Raw genomic sequence first — 25,951 nt, forward strand, 5'->3', positions numbered from 1 at the left:
ATGTCATATAAATCCATCTAAAATGTACCTTCATGTGAAATGATCAGAAAAAAAGATTTAACTTCAAACAATCAGTTTGAGAAATTAAGAAGTTTAAGAATAAAGAATGATCTCTGATTGCTATAGACAAAAGAGCTGTTCTTCAAAATGCTACCAATAAAACCTATAGCCTCGCCTTGAAAGAAATGATGGAGATGGAAAAATAAAAAAGTTATGGCTGTCAGTATATGACAATGAAGAGGAAAAACAACAACTTTTTTTAAGGTTTTTATTTATTTATAATTTATTTTTAAATAGTAAAACATAACAGAAACTATATAAAATTGCTAACACTGTAATCGTACCTACTCATAGAATTAGGGTGTCATGTCATTTTTAGTGCACAGTAAACACAAAAACCATGGCGGAATTACTATTTTTTTTGTCACATAACAGATTTTTTTTCCCCGATTTCCAAAACAATCCACAAAAATAAGTCCTCATATGGCTATGTGAACGGAAATGTATAAAAGTTATGGCTCTTGGAAGGTGGGGGGAAACTAAAATGCAAAAACAAAAATTGTTTGGGTGCTTAAACTTGCAATGTAAATCTACTATACTATACAATGGCTTGGGTTTTAAAGTGAACCTGTCACCACAATGGCCCTATTGAGCTAATTACATGTTTAACATGTGGAAAAACAACTTATAAAACGTACCTGACGTCATCAATATCTTAGTGCAGTCACTGGGGCAAGTCCATGGCTGAGCCGAGTCGCTGATTACAGCCAGAAATCCCGCCCGCCCGCATCGCGGCTACAGCCCGCCCCTTCCTTCTTCCACATCAGTGCTTGGCCCAGCCAAATCTTATGCAGGAGCAGGGGCACTTCATCTGTGGCTGGGAACCAGTGAGCACTAGAAGCCGAGATGTACAAGCGCAAGTCAGGTTTCTGGCCTCTTCTCCTGCATAGGATTTGGCAGGGCAAAGCACTAACATGCAAGACTGAAGGTGCGGGCTGTAGCAGTGAAGGGCAAGATTGCTGGCTGCATTCAATGACTCAGCTGAGCCACGGACACGCCCCAGTGGCTCCACTAAGACCATATTGATGACGTCAGGTAAGTTTTAGAAGTTGTTTTTCCACAATAATACAATGATTATGAACTTCAAGAAAACGAGCTTAGGAAACAAGGCAGTGTAATGAGTATGAAATTATGGGGCCGTTCTGGTGACAGGTTCCCTTAAAGCACACGGACTGCCTGCCGTAAAGATATGGCGGGCTGTAAGCAGTTTAAAGTTTTCATGTAGTGCTAAACATCATTGTAAGGGATCATACAAACTATCTTAGGAATGGGTGCACATAATCATTTATTTCAATGGGGCCGCAAAAGACGCTGAGAACACACCGTGTGCTGTCCGTATCCGTTGCTCCGTATCGTGGCCCCGCAAACAAGATACAACATGTCCTATTCTTGTCTGTTTTGCACGGCACGGTCGCGTGAGTGAGCCCTAATAATGAACAATCAATAGATGAATACTTTGAGTAATCCATAGAGATTTTGGGCGTACAGATGCTTCTTAGGTCAATTGTAATATCACTATACCGTACAACAGCACTCAGCACAGGTAGCGGTGTGCTCTTTTATGGGTCCATGCACAAAATTGAAAGAAGTCATAGCTACATTTTCCTTGAACTCTTTTTATTTTTAAGTGTGATTGCAGAAGTTTAAAACACAGCAAAAAAAGACTTTTCTGTTGCGGTATAGCGTTTTATCACATCTTCATACCTTCAGTACATGGGTAGGTATCCTCATGCAGTTAGGGCTTGGTATATGATCTTACATCTGTCTGAAATATATGTACAACTATGCATTACCTCCTACATAGCCAAGCTTGAAGTTCTAAATTACTTGACACCTATTACATTCCCGTATACCTCTAAATAAGGGACGTAGCCCATAGCCACAAATAACATGCATTTAATCACACTGTATATAAAGGAACTAATTAGATATAAATACGACCCTGTTACCAAATCTTTTAAAAACAAGCAGCATTTTCTGCACCCGGCTAAATATATTCTGTTAATGAGTTGTCAGGCCTGTGTTGGATGGAATATACTCTCAGCCTCTGCAATGAATCTGTTTACTCTTGTTTTGGGCCCTGCCCGCAGGTAATTATTGATCCTTGGCTGATTAAAGGCAAATTTATATTCAGAAGTTATGCCTTGCCCGCAGGTACAACAATGAAGTGAAGCACATCAAGATATTAACGAGAGATGGCTTTTTTCGCATTGCAGAAAATAGGAAATTTAAAAGTTTAATGGTAAGCATTGATTCCGTTCCTTTGTGAAAAAAAATGTCACCCTGATCTATTGTTTGTTAAACTCCTTTTGCCCAGAAGCATCCTGCCTCAACTTGAAAGCTGTATGACTTGTTAACTAAAGAGATCAGCAAGATTTCATTATAACACATTGCAGGAATTAGTTGGGCTCAATTATAGGCCGCTTAGTCCCTCCTAGCTTTACGCCTATACATTAGGAAGTCTAGGGTCTTACTGCCCTGATGAGATCCTTACTGGGCACCAGAGTGGGCCCTCCAGATGTACGGACATCCCTGACAAATCATCCCACATATAGGGCTCATGCACACTACTGTATGTATTTTGCGGTCCGCAAAAAATATGGATGACATCCTTATGATATGACCATGGTGATGGATCATGTGATGGGCCATGTGATGAGCGCAGTGACGTCATCAAAGGTCCTTTTCCTCCTGCACAGCAAAGAAGAAGAAAGAAGAGAAACCGGGCTGCGCAAACAAATGGATTAAGGTGAGTTAAATTATTATTTTTATTTTTTTAACCCCTCCAGCCCTATTTTACTAAGCATTCTGTATTAAGAATGCTATTATTTTCCCTTATAACCATGTTATAAGGGAAAATAATAATGATCGGGTCCCCATCCCGATCATCCCCTAGCAACCCCTAGCAACTTGCTTGCGGATGCTTGCGATTTTCACGCAGCCCCATTTACTTTTATGAGGCCTGCGTTGCGTGAAAAACACACAAAATAGAGCATGCTGCGATTTTCACGCAACACACAGGTGATGCGTGAAAATCACCGCTCATGTGCACAGCCCCATAGAAATGAATGGGTCCGGATTCAGTGCGGGCGGGTGCAATGCGTTCACCTCACGCATTGCACCCGCGCGGAAATCTCGCTCGTGTGAAAGAGGCCTTAAAGATGGCGCCCGCTCCAGTGGGAATCGGGCACCATAGCCGATGGATGACTGCTGTTTCACACAACAAGCACAGCGGGGCTATTGTATGCGACCAGCAAAAATGCTGATCGCAAACATTTGAACCCTTAGATGCAGTGATCAACTTTGACCACTGCATCTGAGATTGCAAAACCTGGCATCACTGAGCACGTGACAAATGGTGGGAGCTGTTCATTTGTCTGTTAAAGGTCAGGGCCTGCTGAGGCTCTGATGACTTTTACAGGTATATTCCTATGTAGGCCTGCAGGTGGCAGCACTGCATTGCAATATACCGATATTTATATATTGTAATAAATAAAATTCCATTGCTTTATACAAATTGCAATCCAATGATTGCATGTTATAGCCACCTAGGGTGACTTAAAAAAAAATAAAAAAAGTTTTTAAAAATAGAAAAGTTCAAAGCACCCCCCTTTCCCCACACTCCAGCATTGGTAGAACAGTCGATAATTATCTAGAGAGACCCAGTGCCCAATCATAGACTCCATAACTTATCAAACTTATGAGGGCACCCCCGTTTCAAGAATACAGCTAAGGCCTAGTTCCCACGAACGTTATTTTTGCGAGTGTACGGGCCGTTTTTTTGTGTTCCGTATACGGTCCGTATACGGAACCATTCATTTCAAAGGTTTCGTCCAAAAAACGGAATGTGTTCCGTATGCATTCCGTTTCCGTATTTCCGTTTTTCCGTTCCGTTGAAAGATAGAGCTTGTCCTATATTTGGCCGTAAATCACGGGTCGTGCCTCCATTCAAGTCAATGGGTCCGCAAAAAAAACGGAACACATACGGAAATGCATCCGTATGTCTTCCGTTTCCGTTCCGTTTTTTCTGAACCATCTATTGAAAATGTTATGGCCAGCCCAATTTTTTCTATGTAATTACTGTATACTGTACATGGCATACGGAAAAACGGAAAGAAAACGGAAACACAACGGAACTCAAAAACGGAACAACGGATCCATGAAAAACGGACCGCAAAAAACAATAAAAGCCATACGGTCGTGTGAACTAGGCCTAACTCGTACATCAGCATAGTATTAGCCTTACTACAAAATTCCTCCACCCTTAGGGGACACGATTGAATCCAATGAAGAACAATAAGCTTCCTGGCTATATATAGTAACCTCCCTATTGCAGTCCTACCTGCCTCCTCTGCACCTACATCCGCCATATAACCCAAAATGCATACTGTAGGTTCACGAGGAACTCCTATTGACAAAACTCTGAATTATTCCCAGTACACTCGTCCAAAACTCATCCAACCTTGGGCATTGCCACAACATATGTAGTAAGTCTGCTGGATCCGTATGACATCTTGGGCATTTAGCATCTGCTCTGACACCGACACATTGTTAAAACACTGGGGTTTTGTTAACCCTGTGTATGATAAACAGCTGTTTTTAACCACCATTTAAGTGAAAATTGATTTGTTACCACGAAGCACGAGGAAATTCGGCTTTGCGTCAAATCAAATTTTCCCTGAAATTCGGATTGAAGTCCACTTCGGATACTTCAATTCGCTCAGTCAACACTAGTGACCACCTCTCCATTCACTCTGGGGACTACAGTACCTCATTCCCATGATTGGTGGGATACTAGCCGTCGGATAGGGAAGAAGTTCTTATGGTGGTACAAACCCTTGAAATGCATGGGTATTTTATATGTGTATTGTTACAATGGCTGACCTACAATTACACATGTTTCTGAACTATACAGATTCCTATTTTGACATAATACATTTGCTTTATGGCCTGCAAAAAAATGTGCTTTTCCGCTCTTTTCCTTTTTTTTTTTTGTTACAATGAATAAAATAAAGACTTTTAGGAGACGTAACAATGAAAGATTTAATTTGCCACATAAACTTTCCAAATTGTGCCTCTATGTGATGGCTTTTTATAGAGTTTTACAATCCTGGAACATAGTAATAAAAGTAGAACAATATATTTGTATAATTGGAATAGAGAGAATAAATTAGATCACCTACAGTTTAAATATAGTATAACTAGATATATGTTTATATTTGTATTAGTATGGATGGAGCTTTTAGGATAAACAGTGGTTGTAAAAAACCGTGCACACCTTCAGTCAGATTGGTTTTCTGAAGCCTGAAACCACGAACAATCACGTCAGACCTTTTCAAGCCTTAATTTGACCTTGCCAGCTTTGCAGTTCAAATGGAAAACAAAATGATAATTGTGGGGGGAAAAGTAGTTGAAGATAAAAATTACCAAATGAATTCCTAGCTTGCATAAGTGTGGAGCGGTAGAGTTGATCAGAGATATTTACTGTCAGATGGTGAAGAAATAAATGGGGAAAAGGGACATTATGGGGACAATACTAAGATTAGGTTCTTCCCTAGCTTCCAGTTAGGGTTGGCATTTATAGCAGGAGGCTGATATTTTATTCTTACAGGCACATTGAAGTGTCGGTATTTGAGTCCTGATCTGTGCTCTGACAATGAAGGCTGTACTCCTGTATATCGAACTTTTATTCTGTCTCCTTCAGATTGTCTTTGCTGAGTGAGTAGGCATAAACTCTAACAGTGAACCACAGGGTCCATTGCTGTTAATTGAAGGATTTTTGTTCACTAAAAGCCTCAGTAGTATTCTGTATAACGTACTTATATCTACAGATACATCTCTATACAGTAGTGCTTGAAACATTGTGAACCCTTTCACCTATAATTTGACCTAAAATTTGACCTAAAACTATACAATATACGGAGCTGTCTTTGGAAAGCTGCTGGGATCCTGCATCGCTAAGCAGAGCTCCGGTGAGTGCTGCGGCTCCCTGATACAGCTGATTGGCAGGGGGTGTCGGGACTTGGACCCCCGCTGATGTGATACTGATGACCTAGCCTGAGGATAAGTCATCATTATCTTTTCCAGGATAATCCTTTTAAGTACAGTTTGATTACTTGCTACAACTGGTTTGAGAAATCAAATATTTTATATCTGGAATTGCAAGAGGGATATCTTCCATAATATTGCTTTTTATTTGGCATAAAAGAACATTGGGGGACATTTTTTATTAGATATACGCCAATTTTTGGCATATATCTGTCACAGATTTGGTCGCAAATCCCCTTTCTTCGACTTTTCCACGCTCACGCCAGGTCTAAAAAAGGGTGTGTGGTATGGGCGGGGAAGGGAAATGCCAGACGGCCCATCTCATTTATCATTTTCTATGGCTGTTTTAGGCATAGAAAATGATCCAAATCTACGGCAGCAAGGGAGCTGGTGTAGATTTAGGCTGGCGGTGGTTGTACCTAAGTTATGTAGAGGCCGGCGCCTCTACATAACTTAGGCACATCATGCGCCAGTGCAAATTGTATTAGGACTGGCGTCTAAAACACTGGTCTTAATAAATGACCCCAATTGTGTTTCTGTGTTTATTCTTTATAAAATTAAAAGTAATATCATTTAAGATTTCTCTACTGTACTTGATTGACTTAGAGCAGCGCCTGAAAAAAATTATCCTATTTCCAAACCGGTAGTAGCTGCATTCAAACAGCTCCTAAAGAATTACATGCTTCTCGTCTTAGCAGAATCTCCGAAGGTGAGTGCAATAAGCACTACTTGCCCAGATACATGTTGCACCTGCGCGTTGCAATCTTGCCAATGAAGCAATGAAGTCTTTGTGTTTTTTTTTTTTTTAAACCCATAGCTCTGACTACTTGGAAAAATTGCAATACGTTTCCCAGCTACCACCGTTGTTTAACCCCTTAAGGACCTAGGACGTACCGGTACGCCCTATTTCCCGAGTCCTTAAGGACCCAGGACGTACCGGTACGTCCTGACTTAAAATCTGTATTCCGGCGCCCCAGGGGTTAATTGGAACGGGATTTCGGCTGAAATCATTCAGCTGGCATCCCGTAACAATGCAGGGGGGGTCATTTGACCCCCCCGTATCGGCGATCGCAGCAAACCGCAGGTCAATTCAGACCTGCGGTTCGCTGCGCTTTTTGCAGTTTCTGATCGCCGCGGTCCCTGACCGCGGGGATCAGAAACTTTAGAGTGGCTAAAATCATTATTTTTCACCCCCCCCTGCACCCCTGCACGATTTTATGCCGGAGGGTGGTGCGGGGGGGGTGTCGCAGGCGGTGGGGGCGTTGCGGGAGGCGGGCGGTGCGGCAGGCGGGATCGCGATCCCCCGCCCGCCTCCCCATGAACGATCGTTGGCTTCTAGTGGGTATGCCAGGGTGCCATTGCTGGCACCCTGGTATAAACGGCTGACATCTGTGAAGATGTCAGCCGTTTAACCCTTTCCATACCGCGGTCCGTACGGACCGCTGTATGGAAAAAGTTAACTGTCATCGGTCAGGGAGCTCCCTCCCTCTCCATCGGGGGGCTGCTGTGGCTTTGCAGCCCCCCGATGGAGAGGGAGAGAGCCCCCAGAGAGCCCCCCTCAGCCCCGTGCTTACCCTTCCCCGTCTGCGAAGTTCTGAGCAGACGGGGAGGGTTCCCATGGCTACAGGACGCCTCTCAGGCATCCTGCTGTCCATGGTGCTGAACAGATCTATGCTGAAAGCATAGCTCTGTTCAGTGTAAGTAAAATACAGTACAGAACAATATATATTGTTCTGTACTGTATTATACAGACACCAGACCCACTGGATCTTCAAGAACCAAGTGGGTCTGGGTCACAAAAATGTAAAAAAAAGTGAAAAAAGTTAAGATAAAAAAAAAAACATTTATCACTGAATAAAAATTAAAAAAATAAAATAAACTACACATATTAGGTATCGCCGCGTCCGTAACGACCTGATCTATAAAATGGTCATGTTACTTTCCCCGCACGGTGAACGCCATAAAAATAAAAAAATAAAAACTATGAGAAAATTGAAATTTTGCCCACCTTACTTCCCAAAAAAGGTAATAAAAGTGATCAAAAAAGTCGCATGTACGCCAAAATAGTACCAATCAAACCGTCATCTCATCCCGCAAAAAATGAGACCCTACTCAAGATAATCACCCAAAAGCTGAAAAAACTATGGCTCTTAGACTATGGAGACACTAAAACATGATTTTTCTTTTTTCAAAAATGAACTCATTCTGTAAAACTTACATAAATAAAAAAAAGTATACATATTAGGTATCGCCGCGTCCGTATCGACCGGCTCTATAAAAATATCACATGACCTAACCCCTCAGATGACCACCGTAAAAAAATAAAAATAAAAACAGTGTAAAAAAAGCCATTTTTTGCCATCTTACGTCACAAAAAGTGTAATAGCAAGCGATCAAAAAATCATATGCACCCCAAAATAGTGCCAATCAAACCGTCATCTCATCCCGCAAAAAATGAGACCCTACTCAAGATAATCGCCCAAAAACTGAAAAAACTATGGCTCTTAGAATATGGAAACATTTTTTTGGTTTTAAAAATGAAGTTATTGTATAAAACTTACATAAATAAAAAAAAATGTATACATATTAGGTATCGCCGCGTCCGTGACAACCTGCTCTATAAAAATACCACATGATCTAACCTGTCAGATGAATGTTGTAAATAACAAAAAAAAAAAACGTGCCAAAAAAGCTATTTCTTGTTACCTTGCTGCACAAAAAGTGTAATATAGAGCAACCAAAAATCATATGTACCCTAAACTAGTACCAACAAAACTGCCACCCTATCCCGTAGTTTCTAAAATGGAGTCACTTTTTTGGAGTTTTTACTCTAGGGGTGCATCAGGGGGGCTTCAAATGGGACATGGTGTCAAAAAAAACAGTCCAGCAAAACCTGCCTTCCAAAAACCGTATGGAATTCCTTTCCTTCTGCGCCCTGCCGTGTGCCCGTACAGCGGTTTACGACCACATATGGGGTGTTTCTGTAAACTACAGAATTAGGGCCATAAATATTGAGTTTTGTTTGGCTGTTAACCCTTGCTTTGTAACTGGAAAAAAAATATTAAAATGGAAAATCTGCCAAAAATGTGAAATTTTGAAATTGTGTCTCTATTTTCCATTAAATCTTGTGCAACACCTAAAGGGTTAACAAAGTTTGTAAAATCAGTTTTGAATAGCTTGAGGGGTGTAGTTTCTTAGATGGGGTCACTTTTATGGAATTTCTAATCTAGGGGTGCATCAGGGGGGCTTCAAATGGGACATGGTGTCAAAAAACCAGTCCAGCAAAATCTGGCTTCCAAAAACCAAACCGCGCACCTTTCACTCTACACCCTACTGTGTGCCCGTACAGTAGTTTACGGCCACATATGGGGTGTTTCTGTAAACGGCAGAGTCAGGGCAATAAAGATACAATCTTGTTTGGCTGTTAACCCTTGCTTTGTTAGTGGAAAAAATGGGTTAAAATTGAAAATTAGGCAAAAAAATGAAATTCTCAAATTTCATCCCCATTTGCCAATAACTCTTGTGCAACACCTAAAGGGTTAACGACGTATGTAAAATCAGTTTTGAATACCTTGAGGGGTGTAGTTTCTTAGATGGGGTCACTTTTAGGGAGTTTCTCCTCTTGGGGTGCATCAGGGGGCTTCAAATGGGACATGGTGTCAAAAAACCAGTCCATAAAAATCAGCCTTCCAAAAACCATATGGTGCACCTTTCACTCTACGCCCCGCTGTGTGGCCGTACAGTAGTTTACGGCCACATATTGGGTGTTTCTGTAAACGGCAGAGTCAGGGCAATAAAGATACAGTCTTGTTTGGCTGTTAACCCTTGGTTTGTTAGTGGAAAAAATGGGTTAAAATGAAAAATTTGACAAAAATATGAAATTCTCAAATTTCCTCCCCATTTGCCAATAACTCTTGTGCAACACCTAAAGGGTTAACAATGTATGCAAAATCAGTTTTGAATACCTTGAGGGGTTTAGTTTCTTAGATGGGGTCATTTTTGGGTGGTTTCTATTATGTAAGCCTCGCAAAGTGACTTTAGACCTGAACTGGTCGCTAAAAATTGAGTTTTTGTAAATTTCTGAAAAATTTCAAGATTTGCTTCTAAACTTCTAAGCCTTATAACATCCCCAAAAAATAAAATATCATTCCCAAAACAATTCAAACATGAAGTAGACATATGGGGAATGTAAAGTCATCACAATTTTTTGGGGTATTACTATGTATTACAGAAGTAGAGAAACTGAAACTTTGAAATTTGCTAATTTTTTTCAAATTTTTGGTAAATTAGGTATTTTTTTGTGCAAAAATTTTTTTGACTTCATTTTACCAGTGTCATGAAGTACAATATGTGACGAAAAAACAATCTCAGAATGGCCTGGATAAGTCAAAGCGTTTTAAAGTTATGAGCACTTAAAGTGACACTGGTCAGATTTGCAAAAAATGGCCTGGTCCTTAAGGTGAAAATGAGCCCGGTCCTTAAGGGGTTAAATTGAGTTGTCAGGCAGCAAATCCTAGCAGACATTTTGTCTACTAAAGTTGCCACTTAACAGATAGAAGCAAGGAGGCTCATATCTTACTACTGTATTGATCATGTTTTACAAAAATGAATTTTAGCTGCAGAACATGCAGTGACCCTTTGGTTAGCTGCTAAAGGGTTAATGCTATGATTCACGTCCAAAGGACTGCACCCTGCAGTTGGGCATTGCAGAGAAACATTAATGGATTGCATGTCTTTGGTCAGTTGGTAGATTGCTATAGTCTATAGAGAGACTAAAGGAGGACTACCAATATAATAGCTACTTCCCATACACAGCCTTTGGGAAAAGCCTATTCTCTGAAATACTTGAGAACTTTGCCTACTGCTTGTGTTTGTACTGTAACCCCATCCTCCATTTTAATTTTAAAATTCTTTTATTAAAATCAAGATGGCCTGGTCATTGGTCTCCCTACCAAATCCTGTTGTTTTTCACTATTCTTCTGCCCTGCACCGCATTTCTCACCTAACATCAAGGGCATCCCAGCCACCACAAGGCAGGAGACCACAAAAGTCCAGGGTGCGCTTCCTGTCCCGGCCCGGTGGTCATGTAATCGCCAGGGTCAGGTGAGTGCAGGAGCTGTCGGGTCTTCCACAGACCTCGATCAGCTCTACACTGAGGCTGTACAGCGCTGTATTGCGCTATAAGCCTTTCTGGGGGGTGTATTTCCCCTGTAACTGGGGCTGCTATGTCAGCCCCAGTTACAGGAGAAATCAATAGTGAAAAAGTGACGTTAAATTTCCCCCTTACGGGGGACATAAAGTGTAAAATAAAAAATGAACAAATAAAGTGTTTTATAAAAAAAAATAACAAAAAAGGTTTCACATGTAAAAAAAATTTCCCAATTAAGTAATAAAAATTATTCTTTTTTAAATAGAATAAAATAAATAAAATATTTGGTATTGCTGCGTCTGTGACGGCCGTCTCTATAAATATATCACATGATCCACCCCGTCCGATAAACACCATAAAAAAATTAAAATAAAAACTGTAAAAAAATAAAGCCACTTTTGTCACCTTACAGCACTAAAAGTGCAACACCAAGTGATCAAAAAGGTGTATGTCCCACAAAATGGTACAAATAAAACCGTCACCTCATCCTGCAAAAAATGAGCCCCTAGATAAGAAAATCGCTAAAAAATTTTAAAAATTATAACTCTCAGAACATGAAGACATTAAAACATCATTTTTTTGTTTAAAAAATGCTATTATTGTGTTAAAGTGAAATAAATAAAAAATACATATTAAATGCATATAAGTATACATATTGGGTATCGCTGCGTCTGTAACAACCATCTCTATAAAAATATCACATGACCTAACCCCTCAGGTGAACACCGTAAAAAAAAGCAAAAAAGCTATTTTTTTCTCACCTAACATCATATAAAGTGCAATACCAAGCGATTAAAAAGGTGTACGCCCCCCAAAATTGTACCAATCAAACTATCACCTCTTCCAGCAAAAAATGAGATCCTAACTAAGACAATCGGTCAAAAAATAAAAAAGCTATGACTCTCAGACTATGGAGACACTAACCCTAAGTTCCTACGCGCTGTAAAACGCTCAACAAGGAGAAACCAATGCTTCCCTATGGGAATGGTTCTCACCTGGGCGTTTTACAGCGCGTACGATCGCGCTGTAAAACGCCCGACGCTCAAAAAAGTTCTTGAGCTTCTTTAGGGCGTTTTGTCGCGCGTGCCCGTACATAGACTTTTGGGAACGCGCGACAATGGGCGTTCGCTTGTCTCTGTATGCGCGATTGTAAACGCCGGTACAATCGCGCATACAGAGCGCTCCATCGCGAACGCTCAGGTCTGAACCCAGGGTAAAACATCATTTTTTTTGTTTCAAAAATGATATTATTGTGTAAAACTTAAATAAATAAGAAAAAGTATACATGTTAAGTATTGCCACGTCCATAACGATCTGCTCTATAAAAATGTCACATGACCTAACCCCTCATGTGAACGCTGTAAAAATAAATAAATAAAAACTGCTAAAACAGCCAATTATTTGGTCACCTTGCCCCATAAAGTGTAATAATGAATGATCAAAAAATCATATGTACCCAAAAATTGTACCAATAAAAATGTCAACTCTTCCTGCAAAAATCAAGCCCCTGCACAAGACGATCGGCAGAAAAAAATATGGCGTTCAGAAAATGAAGACACAAACATTTTTGTTTTCAAAAATGCTTTATGAAAAACTGAAACAAACAAACAAAGAAAATAGACATATTTGATATCATTGCATCCGTAAAAACCTGGTCTATAAAAATAGCCATGATCTACCCTGTCAGATGAATGTTGTAAAAAAAAAAAAAAAAAACTGTGCCAAAATAGCCATTTTTGGGTTACCTTGCCTCACAAAAAACATAATATAGAGCAATTAAAAATCATATGTACCCCAAAATATTACCAATAAAACTGGCATCTTATCACCTAGTTTCCAAAATGGGGTCACTTTTTGAGAGTTTCTACTGTAAGGGTGCATCAGCATGCCATCTAAAAACCAGTTCAGCAAAATCTGCCTTCTAAAAACCATATGGTGCTCCTTTTCTTCTGCACCCTCCCATGTGCCCTTACATCAGTTTGTGACCACATGTGGGGTGTTTCTGTAAGGCCTCATGCACACAACATTATTTTTTCACGGTCCGCAAAACGGGGTTCTGTTTTTCCGTGATCCGTTTCCATTTTTGTTTCCGTGTGTCTTCCTTGATTTTTGGAGGATCACCAGACATGAAAAGTGAAAAAAAAATCTAAGTTAAGTTTGCCTTGCAAATGATAGGGAAAAAAAGGACACGGATCACGAACGCGGATGAAAATCTTGTGCGCCTCCGTGTTTTTTCACTGACCCATTGACTTGAATGGGTCCGTGAACCGTTGTCCGTGAAAAAAATATGACCGGTCATATTTTTTTGAAGGACTGGAAACACGGATCACGGACGCGGATGACAAACGGTGCATTTTCCGAGTTTTCCACGGACCCATTGAAAGTCAATGGGTCCGCAGAAAATAACGGGAAACGGAACAACGGACACGGAACCCAACAACGGTCGTGTGCATGAGGCCTAGACCACAGAATCAGGGTAACAAATATTGAGTTTTGTTTGGCTGTTAATCCTCGATGTTTTAAAGAAAAAAATGGATTAAAATGGAAAATCTGCCAAAAAAGTGAAATTTAGAAATTTGATCTCTATCTTCCTTTTATTCTTGGCGAAAACACCTAAAGGGTTAACAAAGTTTGTAAAATCAGTTTTGAGTAACTTGAGGGGTGTAGTTTCTACAATTGGATCATTTATGGGGGGGGTTTCCACTATGTAAGCCCCACAAAGTGACTTCAGACCTGAACTGGTCCTTAAAAAGTGGGTTTTGAAAATTTTCTTAAAAATTAAGAATTGCTTCTAAAATTCTAAGCCTTCTAAAAACAAAATGACAAAATTTACAAAATGATGCCAACATAAAGTAGACATATGGGGAATGTTAAGTTATAAATATTTTATGAGGTATCACTTTCTGTTTTAAAAGCAGAGAAATAGAAATTTTGAAAATTATGAATTTTTCTAACTTTTTGGTAAATTTGGGATTTTTTCATAAATAAAGGTGAAATATATTGACTCAAATTTATGACTATCATGAAATACAATGTGTCACGAGAAAACAGTCTCAGAATGGCTTGGATAAATAAGTGTTCCAAAGCTATTACCACATAAAGTGACGCATGTCAGATTCGCAAAATTAGGCCTGGTCAGAAAGGGGGCAAAGGCCCGGTCTGGAAGTGGTTAAAGGAACTACAGGATTGAATGCAGAGTGCATTTAACTGTTGAGGAAGAACATTTTTTTCCTCAAAACAATGTGGGGAAAATGGCTTGTGATGTAAACCAGTGGAATCTAGGAGGACGGGCGTGTTTTTGTAAAGTGATATTTCAGATCTTCCAAATGATAATTATTGTTCAGCTTTTTTGATGGACGTTATGATGAAGGCTTGTATGTAAAAGCCACAGAATAGTTATCAAAGATGTAACTTGTGGTGAGCTGTGAACGTTTGTGATCTTCAGCATTTTTCATTTTTCCAAACCTGTCAATAATCCAAACAGGAAGCTCTAAATTCAGTCAGTGTAATATTCCCAGCTCAACCATTACCTGGTGGATTAGTGGATAGGACCTCATACTGTAGACTGTTGTACAGGTAGTTCCACTGATGTAACTCCTGTTTTTAAAACCCAATTTACATGTAGTTTTGTACTAATGAGTGAATTATTTCTCAAATAATCAGTTAATTTGTTTGCTCTGTCCAGGAACTTGTAGAATATTATAAACTTCAATCTCTCCGAGAAGGTTTCAGGAGTTTGGACACAACTCTTCTTTTCCCTTACAAAGCTCCAGAATATCAAGCTGCACATGCAAATAATCGGTCATCAGGAATGTGTAAGTATTATCTACCAGTGTGACTTGGCTGTTGATCAGTTACCCTCTCATACATAGTAGTTCTGTAACGCTGCGGTCACACGCCAGTAGATGTAGATTATTTAATGTCTGCGGACAGATTAAGGGATGATCATTAGCTGGTAAATTACATTTCCTACACAACAAGAGACACCCTTGTCAATGTCCCATGTCTGATGTAAACAGAAGTGTAACTCTTGGGTCCCAGCGCAAAATCTGTAACAGGGAACTTTGCCATTTAAATTTCTGATGACTTCTTATGTGGGAGATAGATCTATTAGTCCCTTTTAGGATCCTGGTTCCTTGTGTGACTCATAATCCTCTAAGGGTCTATTCACACGTCCGTTTTTTCTTTCCTGATCTGTTCCGTTTTTTCAGGACCAGATCTGGACCCATTCATTTTCAATGGGTCCTGGAAAAAAACGGACAGCTCAATGTCTGATTTTTTCCAGGACCCATTGAAAATGAATGGGTCCAGATCTGGTCCAGATCTGTTCCTGAAAAAACGGAACAGATCAGGGAAGAAAAAACGGACGTGTGAATGGACCCTTATAGATATGTCCCTGGAAGTACAGCCCTTATGCTTCAGACAGTTCAAATGTGCTGAACCCAGGAAAGTTACAAGGAGTCTCAGTATGTACTGTAAGGCCTCATGCACACGACCGTTCCGCAAAATGCGGTTCCGTTGTTCCGTGATCCGTTTCCGTTTTTGTTTCCTTGTGTCTTCCTTTATTTTTGGAGGATCACCAGACATGAAGGAAAGTAAAAAAAAGTCTAAGTCAAGTTTGCTATGCAAATGATGCGGACGCGCGGACGCAGATGACAATCTTGTGTGCCTCCGCGTTTTTTCACGGTCCCATTGACCTGAATGGGTCCGCGAACTGTTTTCCGTGAAAAAAATAGGACAGGTTATATTTTTTGGACGGACTGGAACCACGGATGACAAACGGTGCATTAGCCGAGTTTTCCATGGACCCATTGAAAGTCAATGGGTCCGCAGAAAATCACGAAAAACGGAACAACGGACACGGAACACAACAACGGTCGTGTGCATGAGGCCTAATGCGGTTGTTTCTCCTGTAATTTGTTCTATTCAGATCTCAAAGCTACATGATGAGTTGTTACGGCCATAGTGAAGCAGACTCAGCACTTATGCAGATGGTCATCTTAGAGAATGTTCACATTCACACAGATTTGTTGCAGAAATGTCTTAATATTTAAAGGGAACCTGTCATCCACTTTATGCTGCCCATACTAACAGCAGAATAAAGTAGAGACAGGTGAGTTGATTTCAGCGCTCTGTTAGGCTACTTTCACACCTGCGTTAGGGTGCGGATCCGTCTGGTATCTGTACAGACGGATCCACACCTATAATGCAAACGCTTTTATCCGTTCAGAACGGATCCGTTTGCATTACCATGATAATGCAAACGGGTCCATTTTGACTTACATTGAAAGTCAATGGGAGGCGGATCCGTTTTCAATTGCACCATATTGTGTCAGTGAAAACGGATCCGTCCCCATTGACTTACATTGTAAGTCAGGACGGATCTGTTTGGCTCAGTTTCATCAGACGGACACCAAAACGCTCCAAGCAGCGTTTTGGTGTCCGCCTCCAGAGCGGAATAGAGGCTGAACGGAGGCAAACTGATGCATTCTGAACGGATCCTTATCCATTCAGAATGCATTGGGGCTAAACTGATCCGTTTTGGGCTGCTTGTGAGAGCCTTGAGACGGATCTCACAAGCAGACCCAGAAACGTCAGTGTGAAAGTAGCCTTATTTATAAGTTAAAAGTAAGTGGTTGCCGAGAACCAACATCACAATCATTGCAGTCTGGGCCTGGAGAAGAGTCATGGTTATTCATGAATTCCTGCTCTCCTGCCCACCTGCTGATGGCTGACAGTCTTCTACCTAGTTGTCTCTCTTTCTGTCTAGGAGAGAACTGCCAATCATCAGCAGATGGGGGAGAGAGCAGGAGATTAGGAATAACCAGGACTCTTCTCAGGTAGATTTGACTCTTTTCAAGGCCTGGGCTGCAATGATTATGATGCTGGTTCTCGGCAACCACTGACTTTTAGCTCATGAGTGACACAGCGCTGAAATCAGCATTTCTGTCACTATTTTATGCTGCCCTCAGTGAGGTCAGCATAAAGTTGATGACAGGTTCCCTTTAAAGGGGTTGTCCAAATTATATTTATTGATGACCTATCCTCAGGATAGGTCATCAATCTCAAATGGGTGGGGGTCCAACAGCCGGAACACCGATCATTCAATTCTATAGGATCAATCCATCCCATTGAAATGAATAGGACGGTTTGGGTGTAATTACACTGAACAATGAAGAGGAGGCAGTGCTGGCACGGCGCGCGCCTTCTCTTTAAACAGCTGATTGGCGGGGGCGCTGAGTGTCGGATCCCCGCCGATCTGATATTGATGACCTATCCTGAGGATAGGTCATCAATAAATATAACTTGGACAACCCCTTTAAAATCTGTTTGATTGATCTGAATGGGGTTTTTTGGCAGGAAGGTTATGGATTTTATTTTAGATGAATGGAGGGGTAGCAAAAAGCTGTGCAACAAATTTGCCCCATCTAAATTTGCCCATTATATTTACCCTTACAGCTCTAATGATAAGCCATATATTTACCCTTACAGCTCTTTACGTAAGCAATACTCTATATCTACCCCTACATTCATAAGCCACCAGACAACACAGTGGCTCAGTGGTATGCACTGGTTCCTGGCAGCGCTGGGGTTCAAGGTTCATATCCAACCTCCAAGTACTCCAGTTTCCTCCCAGACTTTAAAGGAATACTGAAAGGCAATTTGTATTGTGAGCTAAACTGCAGCCAGCAAGTGATAAAAATGTTTGTGAAGCGCTGCATAGTATGTTAGTGCTATATAAATAGATCTATTTATCTGTAAATCCTCAGAATCAGATCCTATGATATCAGGAAAGTGAGCTTTAGGGCTCATGCAGAAGAACGCAAACAACAGGTCTGCAATGTCAGCCGTGTGTGCTCCATATCACGGATGAGGACCCATTCACTTATATCGATCCACAAGATGGAAGCATTCTGTAGTGCTTCCGTGGGCTTCTGCTCCATATCTTGCGGATGAGGACCCGTTCACTTGAATCGTTCCGTAATCTGCAAGATATGGAGTGGAAACCCACAGAAGCACTACAGAGCGATTCCATGGGATTTCTGCCCGTGCCTCCACACCACAAAAAAATATAACTTTTGCAGTGCGGACTGAATCTTGTGGCTCGCATGGCCTGTGCCCGTGCATTGCAGACCACTATTTGCGGTCCACAGCACGGGTACGGGGTGCACACGTTCATGTGCATGAGCCCTTTCTTGATATAAAATGACACCGGTACAAATTTTTTATGCACAAAGCTGTCCTCTTGTGGTCTGGTAAAGATATACTGGAGTGTTACTCCTGCAGATGTGAGAGTTTATGATGTAAACCGTGAAGAAATAACATTTTGGGGTGTATATGTGATACGTAGCATGCTCTACTTTTTCCCATCCATGATTCTATTTTTGTATAGAGATCTGGAAGGAAAAATAGTGCTTGTAGTTTTCAGCCCACGAATTCTGCATGGTGCTCACCGAGCGCTGTGTATGCAGAGCTGGAAGCGCTATGTTCCGGCCCGGCGGTCATGTGACCGCCGGGACAGGAGAGTGCAGGAGCTGTGTGAGGTCTTTCACAGACCTCGATCAGCCCTGCACTGAGGCTGTACAGCGCTGTATTGCGCTGTACAGCCTCTCTGGGGGGTGCATTTCTCCTGTAACTGGGGCTACTATGTCAGCCCCAGTTACAGGAGAAATCAACAGTGAAAAAAAAAAGAAAAAGTTAAGTAAATGTCCCCCAGAGGTCTTGTATGACCTTATGGGGGACGAAAAGTGTAAAATAAAAAAATAAAGTGTTAACAAAATAAAATAAAATAAAAGGTTTCACATGTAAAAAAAAAAATGTTAAATAGAAAAAATAAAATAAAATAGACATATTTGGTATTGCCTCGTCCGTGACAGTCGGCTCTATAAATATATCACATAATCGACCCAGTCCAATAAACACCATAAAAAAATAAAAAATAACTATCAAAAAAAGCTGTTTTTGTCACCTTACATCACAAAAAGTGCAACACGAAGTGATCAAAAAGGCGTATGTCCCACAAAATGGTACCAATAAAACCGTCACCTCATCCCGCAAAAAATGAGGCCCTACATAAGAAAATCTCTCAAAAAATAAAAAAACTATAGCTCTCAGAACATGGACACATTAAAATTGTTTCAAAAATGCTATTATTGTGTAAAACTTTAATAAATGAGAAAAAGTATACATATTAGGTATCGCCACGTCCGTAACAATCTGCTCTATAAAAATGTCACTTGACTGAACCCCTCAGGTGAACGCTGTAAAAATAAAGAAATAAAAACTGTGCTAAAACAACCAATTTTTTGGTCACCTTGCCCCATAAAGTGTTATAATGAATGATCAAAAAATCATATGTACCCAAAAATAGTACCAATAAAACTGGCACCTTATCCCCTAGTTTCCAAAATGGGGTCACTTCTTGGGAGTTTCTACTGTAAGGGTGCATCAGGGGGCTTCAAATGGGACATGGCATCTAAAAACCATGTGGAGTTCCTTTTCTTCTGCGCCCTGCCGTGTGCCCATACAGCAGTTTATGACCACATGTGGGGTGTTTCTGTAAACCGCAGAATCTGGGTAATAAATATTGAGTTTTGTTTGGCTGTTAACCATCGATGTGGTAAAGAAAAAATTGGATTAAAATGGAAAATCTGCCAAAAAAGTGAAATTAAAAAAATTTGATCTCCATTTTCCTTTAATTCTTGTGGAACGCCTAAAGGGTTAACAAAGTTTGTAAAATCGGTTTTAAGTAACTTGAGGGGTGTAGTTTCTACAATGGGGTCATTTATGGGGGTATCCACTATGTAGGCCCCACAAAGTGACTTCAGACCTGAACTGGTCCTTAAAAAGTGGGTTTTGGCAATTTTCTTAAAAATTTTAAGAATTGCTTATAAACTTCTAATCCTTCTAACGTCCTAAAAAAAAAAAAAATGACATTTCCAAAATGATGCCAACATAAAGTAGACATACAGGGAATGTTAACTAATAAATATTTTATGAGGTATCACTTTCTGTTTTAAAAGCAGAGAAATAGAAATTTAGAAAATTGCTAATTTTTCAAAATTTTTGGTAAATTTGGGATTTTTTCATAAATAAAGGTGAAATATATTGACTCAAATTTATGACTATCATGAAGTACAATGTGTCACGAGAAAACAATCTCTGAATGACTTGGATAAGTCGTTCCAAAGTTATTACCACATAAAGTGAGATATGTCATTTTTGCAAAATTAGGCCTGGTCAGAAAGGGGGCAAATGGCCCAGATGGGAAGTGGTTAATTGACCCAGTCAATCTGCCAACATCTTGTATTGAAAATCTCCAGCTGATAATGATGAGTCCTGAATATTCATGAGCTCCTGACTCTCCCCGCCTACCTGCTGCTGATTGACAGTTATTTTCCATATGAATCAGCAGCAGGTGGGCAGGGGAGTGGCTGTAGCTCTGAATTTAATATACGCTGGACTCACTGACATCACGCTGGACTCAAATCAGCTCATTAGCATGCGGCATGTGGCATCTTTGTGTGTATATTAAGAGGTAACCATCTGTCACACCAGTAAGTGAATTTATCTAAGGTACTTTTTAGTAGTTAACGATTGTATATAATTAGTTAGATTATAATCAAATATCCACATGACAGGTTCCCTTTAAATAAAATAAAAACCGCTAGTAAATATAAAAGCTACTTTAGACTGGGCTCAGCCAAGCTTGCGTGTGTTTTGAATGAAGAGATGGGTATCAGAGTAAAGGACTCCGTTGGCAGTGACTTATCTGCTATAGTAACAAAGGATTTCAAAATCTGAAATACTACTATACTTTGCCTAGTCATCTGATTCTGCAAAAATTGCTAATTTGGCCAAATTTCCACTAATGTGCATGGACACCTTGAGGGCTTGTTCACACGAAAGTTTTTTGCGTTCCGTATACGGGACGTTTTTTGCGTTCCGTGTACGGAACCATTCATTTCAATGATTCCGCAACAAAAAAAACTAAATGTACTCCGTATGCATTCCGTTTCCGTACTTCAGTTTTTCAGTTCCGTTGAAAGATAGAACATGTCCTATTATTGCCCGCAAATCACGTTCCGTGGCCCCATTCAAGTCAATGGGTCCGCAAAAAAAATACGGAACACATTTGGAATGTACTCAGTATGTCTTCCATGTCCGTTCTGTTTTTGCGGAACCATCTATTGAAAATTTTATGCCCAGTCCAATTTTTTCTATGTAATTACTGTATATGCCATACGGAAAAACGGAACTGGAAACACTACTGAAACGAAAAACGGATCTGTTAAAAACGGCCCGCAAAACACTGAAAAATCCATACAGTCGTGTAAACGAGCCCGAGGTCTGAGTTTTTTTAGTTCTATCAAGACATTAAATATTCTGTTCAGTTGTTTGCTGGTTTTATATCACAGTGTCATATGGATCATAAACCAGCTTTCAAGACTCCTGAATAATTATTTGCTTAATTTTATCACCGTACAGATAGGTTAATTTGCATATAGGAGTCTAGCGCATCTATATTACTTTCTGTGAAACAAACATAACAGATGAGTAGGATTTACCTTCATGAGGACAACTCAAGATCTTATATTTACAGGTGATTTTTTTTATTTTAAAGTGAGTCTCCACCTTTTATCACGATGCCGTTTTTAGGCCCAGCATTCCGTGCTAGTAATTTTTTTATATATTTTGAGTGTGAATTGATATTCATTTTTCAAGTACGGAGCTCCAAATTTCCTGTTTAGATAGAGATTCAAAGGATAACATTGTAACTGTACCCACCACTAGGGGGAGCTCACTGAATACTAATGTATTATCTAGGTGAATGTGGTGGCTGAAAGAAATCATAATGTTATCATAGAACTCTATAAAACTAACTATGTAACTAGTAACTATGTAATCACAATGCAACTTTCATTTTCAAGAGCACTATGAGGAATACAAACTGCTTATTTTTGGAAGATTTGGAGCTGTGAATGAGAAAAGTGGAGCTAATATATATATTAGAAGGAAAATCAGCATAGAATTTTTTTATGTACTTAGATTGAAGAATTTTTTTTTAATGGTTTACAAGGATGGACATTCCCTTTAGGGCCCTTGCACATGACCGTATGCCCTCCGAGACATACGGTCAGTGAGCGGGCCATATGTCCCAGAGTGGCATTGATCGTGCGCACGGGAGCACACAGCATCATAGATTACAATAAGGCCTCATGCACACGACCGTTTTTTCTTTTTTTTTTTTTTGCGGTCCGCAAAAACGGGGTCCGTATTTCCGTGATCCGTGTCCGTTTTTTCTTCCGTGGGTCTTCCTTGATTTTTGGAGGATCCACGGACATGAAGAAAAAAGTCGTTTTGGTGTCCGCCTGGCCGTGCGGAGCCAAACGGATCCGTCCTGACTTACAATGCAAATCAATGGGGACGGATCCGTTTGACGTTGACACAATATGGTGCAATTGCCAACGGATCCGTCCCCCATTGACTTTCAATGTAAAGTCAGGAGTCCCTATTATACCATCGGATCTGAGTTTTCTCCAATCCGATGGTATATTTTAACTTGAAGCGTCCCCATCACCATGGGAACGCCTCTATGTTAGAATATACCATTGGATTTGAGTTAGATCGTGAAACTCAGATCCGACAGTATATTCTAACACAGAGGCGTTCCCATAGTGATGGGGACGCTTCAAGTTAGAATATCCTACGAACTGTGTACATGACTGCTGCCTGGCAGCACCCGATCTCTTAGGCCCCTTTCACACGGGCGAGTATTCCGCGCGGATGCGATGCGTGAGGTGAACGCATTGCACCCGCACTGAATACCGACCCATTCATTTCCATGGGGCTGTTCACATGAGCAGTGATTTTCATGCATCCCTTGTGCGTTGCGTGAAAATCGCAGCATGCTCTATATTCTGCGTTTTTCACGCAACGCAGGCCCCATAGAAGTGAATGGGGTTGCGTGAAAATCGCAAGCATCCGCAAGCAAGTGCGGATGCGGTGCGATTTTCACGCATGGTTGCTAGGTGACAGTCTATAAACTGTATTATTTTCCCTTATAACATGGTTATAAGGGAAAATAATAGCATTCTGAATACAGAATGCATAGTAGGTGATCAATTGAGGGTTAAAAAAAATAATAATAATTAACTCCCCTTCTCCTCTTGTTCGCGTAGCTCCCGGTCTCTTCTTTACTTCTCAAAAGATGAACTATCGGCTAAAGGACCTTTGGTGACGTCAGATCACATGCTCCAATCACATGGTACATCACCGTGGTGATGGACCATGTGATTGGAGCATGTGATCTGACGTCACCACAGGTCCTAGCCGATAGTTCATCTTTTGAGAAGTAAAGAAGAGACCGGGAGCTACGCGAACAAGAGGAGAAGGTGAGTTAATTTTTTTCTTTTTTTTTAACCCTCAATTGATCACCTACTATGCATTCTGTACTCAGAATGCTATTATTTTCCCTTATAACCATGTTATAAGGGAAAATAATAAAATCTACACAACACCTAACCCAAGCCCGAACTTCTGTGAAGAAGTTCGGGTTTGGGTACCAAACATGCGTGATTTTTCTCACGCGAGTGCAAAGCGCATTACAATGTTTTGCACTCGCGCGGACAAATCGCGGGTGTTCCCGCAACGCACCCGCACATTTTCCCACAACGCCCGTGTGAAAGAGGCCTAACAGGGGGCTGTGATACGCACAATTGACCCCTCAGGTGCCGGACCTGAGTGGTTAATTGTGCGTATCATAGCCCCCTGTAAGAGATCAGGTGCTGCCAGGCAGGAGGGAGCACACCCTCCTCCCTCCCCTGTATTACTGTACATTCATTGGTGGCCAGTGGGCCCCCCTCCCCCCCCCTCCTAAATAAAATTCTCCCCCCCCCCCCCCCATCATTGGTAGCAGCGGAGAGTTCCGATCGGAGTCCCAGTTTAATCGCTGGGACTACAATCGGTAACCATGGCAACCAGGACGCTACTGCAGTCCTGGTTGCTATGGTTACTTAGCAATTTTTAGAAGCATTATACTTACCTGTGAGCTGCGATGTCTGTGACTGGCCGGGCGCTCCTCCTACTGGTAAGTGAAAGGTCTGTGTGGCGCATTGCTTATAGCACAGACCTGTCACTTACCAGTAGGAGGAGCGCCCGGCCGGTCACAGACATCGCAGCTCGCAGGTAAGTATAATGATTCTAAAAATTGCTAAGTAACCATGGCAACCAGGACTGCAGTAGCATCCTGGTTGCCATGGTTACCGATCGGAGCCCCAGCGATTAAACTGGAACTCCGATCGGAACTCTCCGCTGCCACCAATGATGGGGGGGGGGATTTTAATTAGGAGGGGGGGCCGCACTGGCCACCAATGAATGTACAGTAATACAAGGGAGGGAGGGGGGGCACACTAGCCACCAATGAATTTAAAACTGGGGAGGGCCTGATCTCTTATAGGGGGCTATGATACGCACAATTAACCCCTTAGGTGCGGCACCTTAGGGGTTAATTGTGCGGATCACAGCCCCCTGTAAGAGATCGGGTGCTGCCAGGCAGCAGGGGGCAGTCATGTACACAGTTCTTAGTATATTCTAACTTGAAGCGTCCCCATCACTATGGGAACGCCTCTGTGTTAGAATATACTGTCGGATATGAGTTTTCACGAAGTGAAAACTCAGCTCTGAAAAAGCTTTTATGCAGATGGATCTGCGATCCGTCTGTGTGAAAGTAGCCTACGGCCACGGATCACAGACGCGGATGCCAATCTTGTGTGCATCCGTGTTTTTTCACGGACCCATTGACTTGAATGGGTCCGTGAACCGTTGTCCGTCAAAAAAATAGGACAGGTCATATTTTTTTGACGGACAGGAAACACGGATCACGGCCGCGGATGAACAACGGTGCATTTTCCGAGTTTTCAACAGACCCATTGAAAGTCAATGGGTCCGCAAAAAACGGAACAACGGCCACAGATGCACACAACGGTCGTGTGCATGAGGCCTAATGCTGTGGATGTCGGGCCGCCCACGGGGCTATTGTCCTGCACTCATAAGATCATATCAGTGTGGGACAATAGCCCTGCGGGCGGCCCGACGTGCACAGCATCATTGTAATCTATGATGCTGGGTGTTCCCGTGCGCACGATCAATGCCGCTCTGGGACATATGGCCCGCTCACGGACTGTATGTCTCGGAGGACATACGGTCGTGTGCAAGGGCCATTAATGGGTTATGTACAAGACCGTATTTATTTTGCGGTCCAAAAAAAACGGATCCGCAAAAAATACCCATGACATCCGTGTGCATTCCGTATTTTGCGGAGCGGAACAGCTGGCCCTTCATGGAACAGTACTATGCATGTCTGTAATGCGGACAATAATAGGACATGTTCTATTTTTTTGGTGGAACGGAAACACAGACATACGGAAACTTCCATTTTTTTGCGGACCCATTGAAGTGAGTACGGTCGGCAAAACAAAAACGGAACGGACACAGAAAGAAAATGCGTTCGTGTGCATGAGCCCTAAGAGGAATGGCATTCTTACAGTCATAACTAATAATCACCTATTGAGTCTAATACAAATGTTCTTCCCTTCACATCTTCGCACGCCACTGTTCACAATGCATTACCTGACGCCCCTGCACTGTGCTGCCTGTGGCTTTGGCACTCGTTACACCTGTTGCACTGCTCAA

General features: G+C 41.3%; 1 protein-coding gene across 2 annotated transcripts in view; it reads left to right on the forward strand.

Moving 5' to 3' along the window:
- VAV3 (vav guanine nucleotide exchange factor 3) overlaps nucleotides 1-25,951 on the forward strand; it is a 259,355-nt gene that overhangs the window by 228,031 nt on the left and 5,373 nt on the right. Inside the window, exons 24-25 of one of the 2 annotated variants that reach the window (XM_040408568.1) lie at nucleotides 2,215-2,302; nucleotides 14,943-15,072. In XM_040408568.1, the coding sequence (XP_040264502.1) occupies nucleotides 2,215-2,302; nucleotides 14,943-15,072 (218 nt within the window). Of the gene's footprint in view, nucleotides 1-2,150; nucleotides 2,303-14,942; nucleotides 15,073-25,951 lie in introns of those variants that run through there. The other variant, XM_040408569.1, reaches the window with a different exon arrangement.

Source organism: Bufo bufo, chromosome 9, assembly GCF_905171765.1.
Source record: "Bufo bufo chromosome 9, aBufBuf1.1, whole genome shotgun sequence".
Taxonomy (NCBI): Eukaryota; Metazoa; Chordata; class Amphibia; order Anura; family Bufonidae; genus Bufo; species Bufo bufo.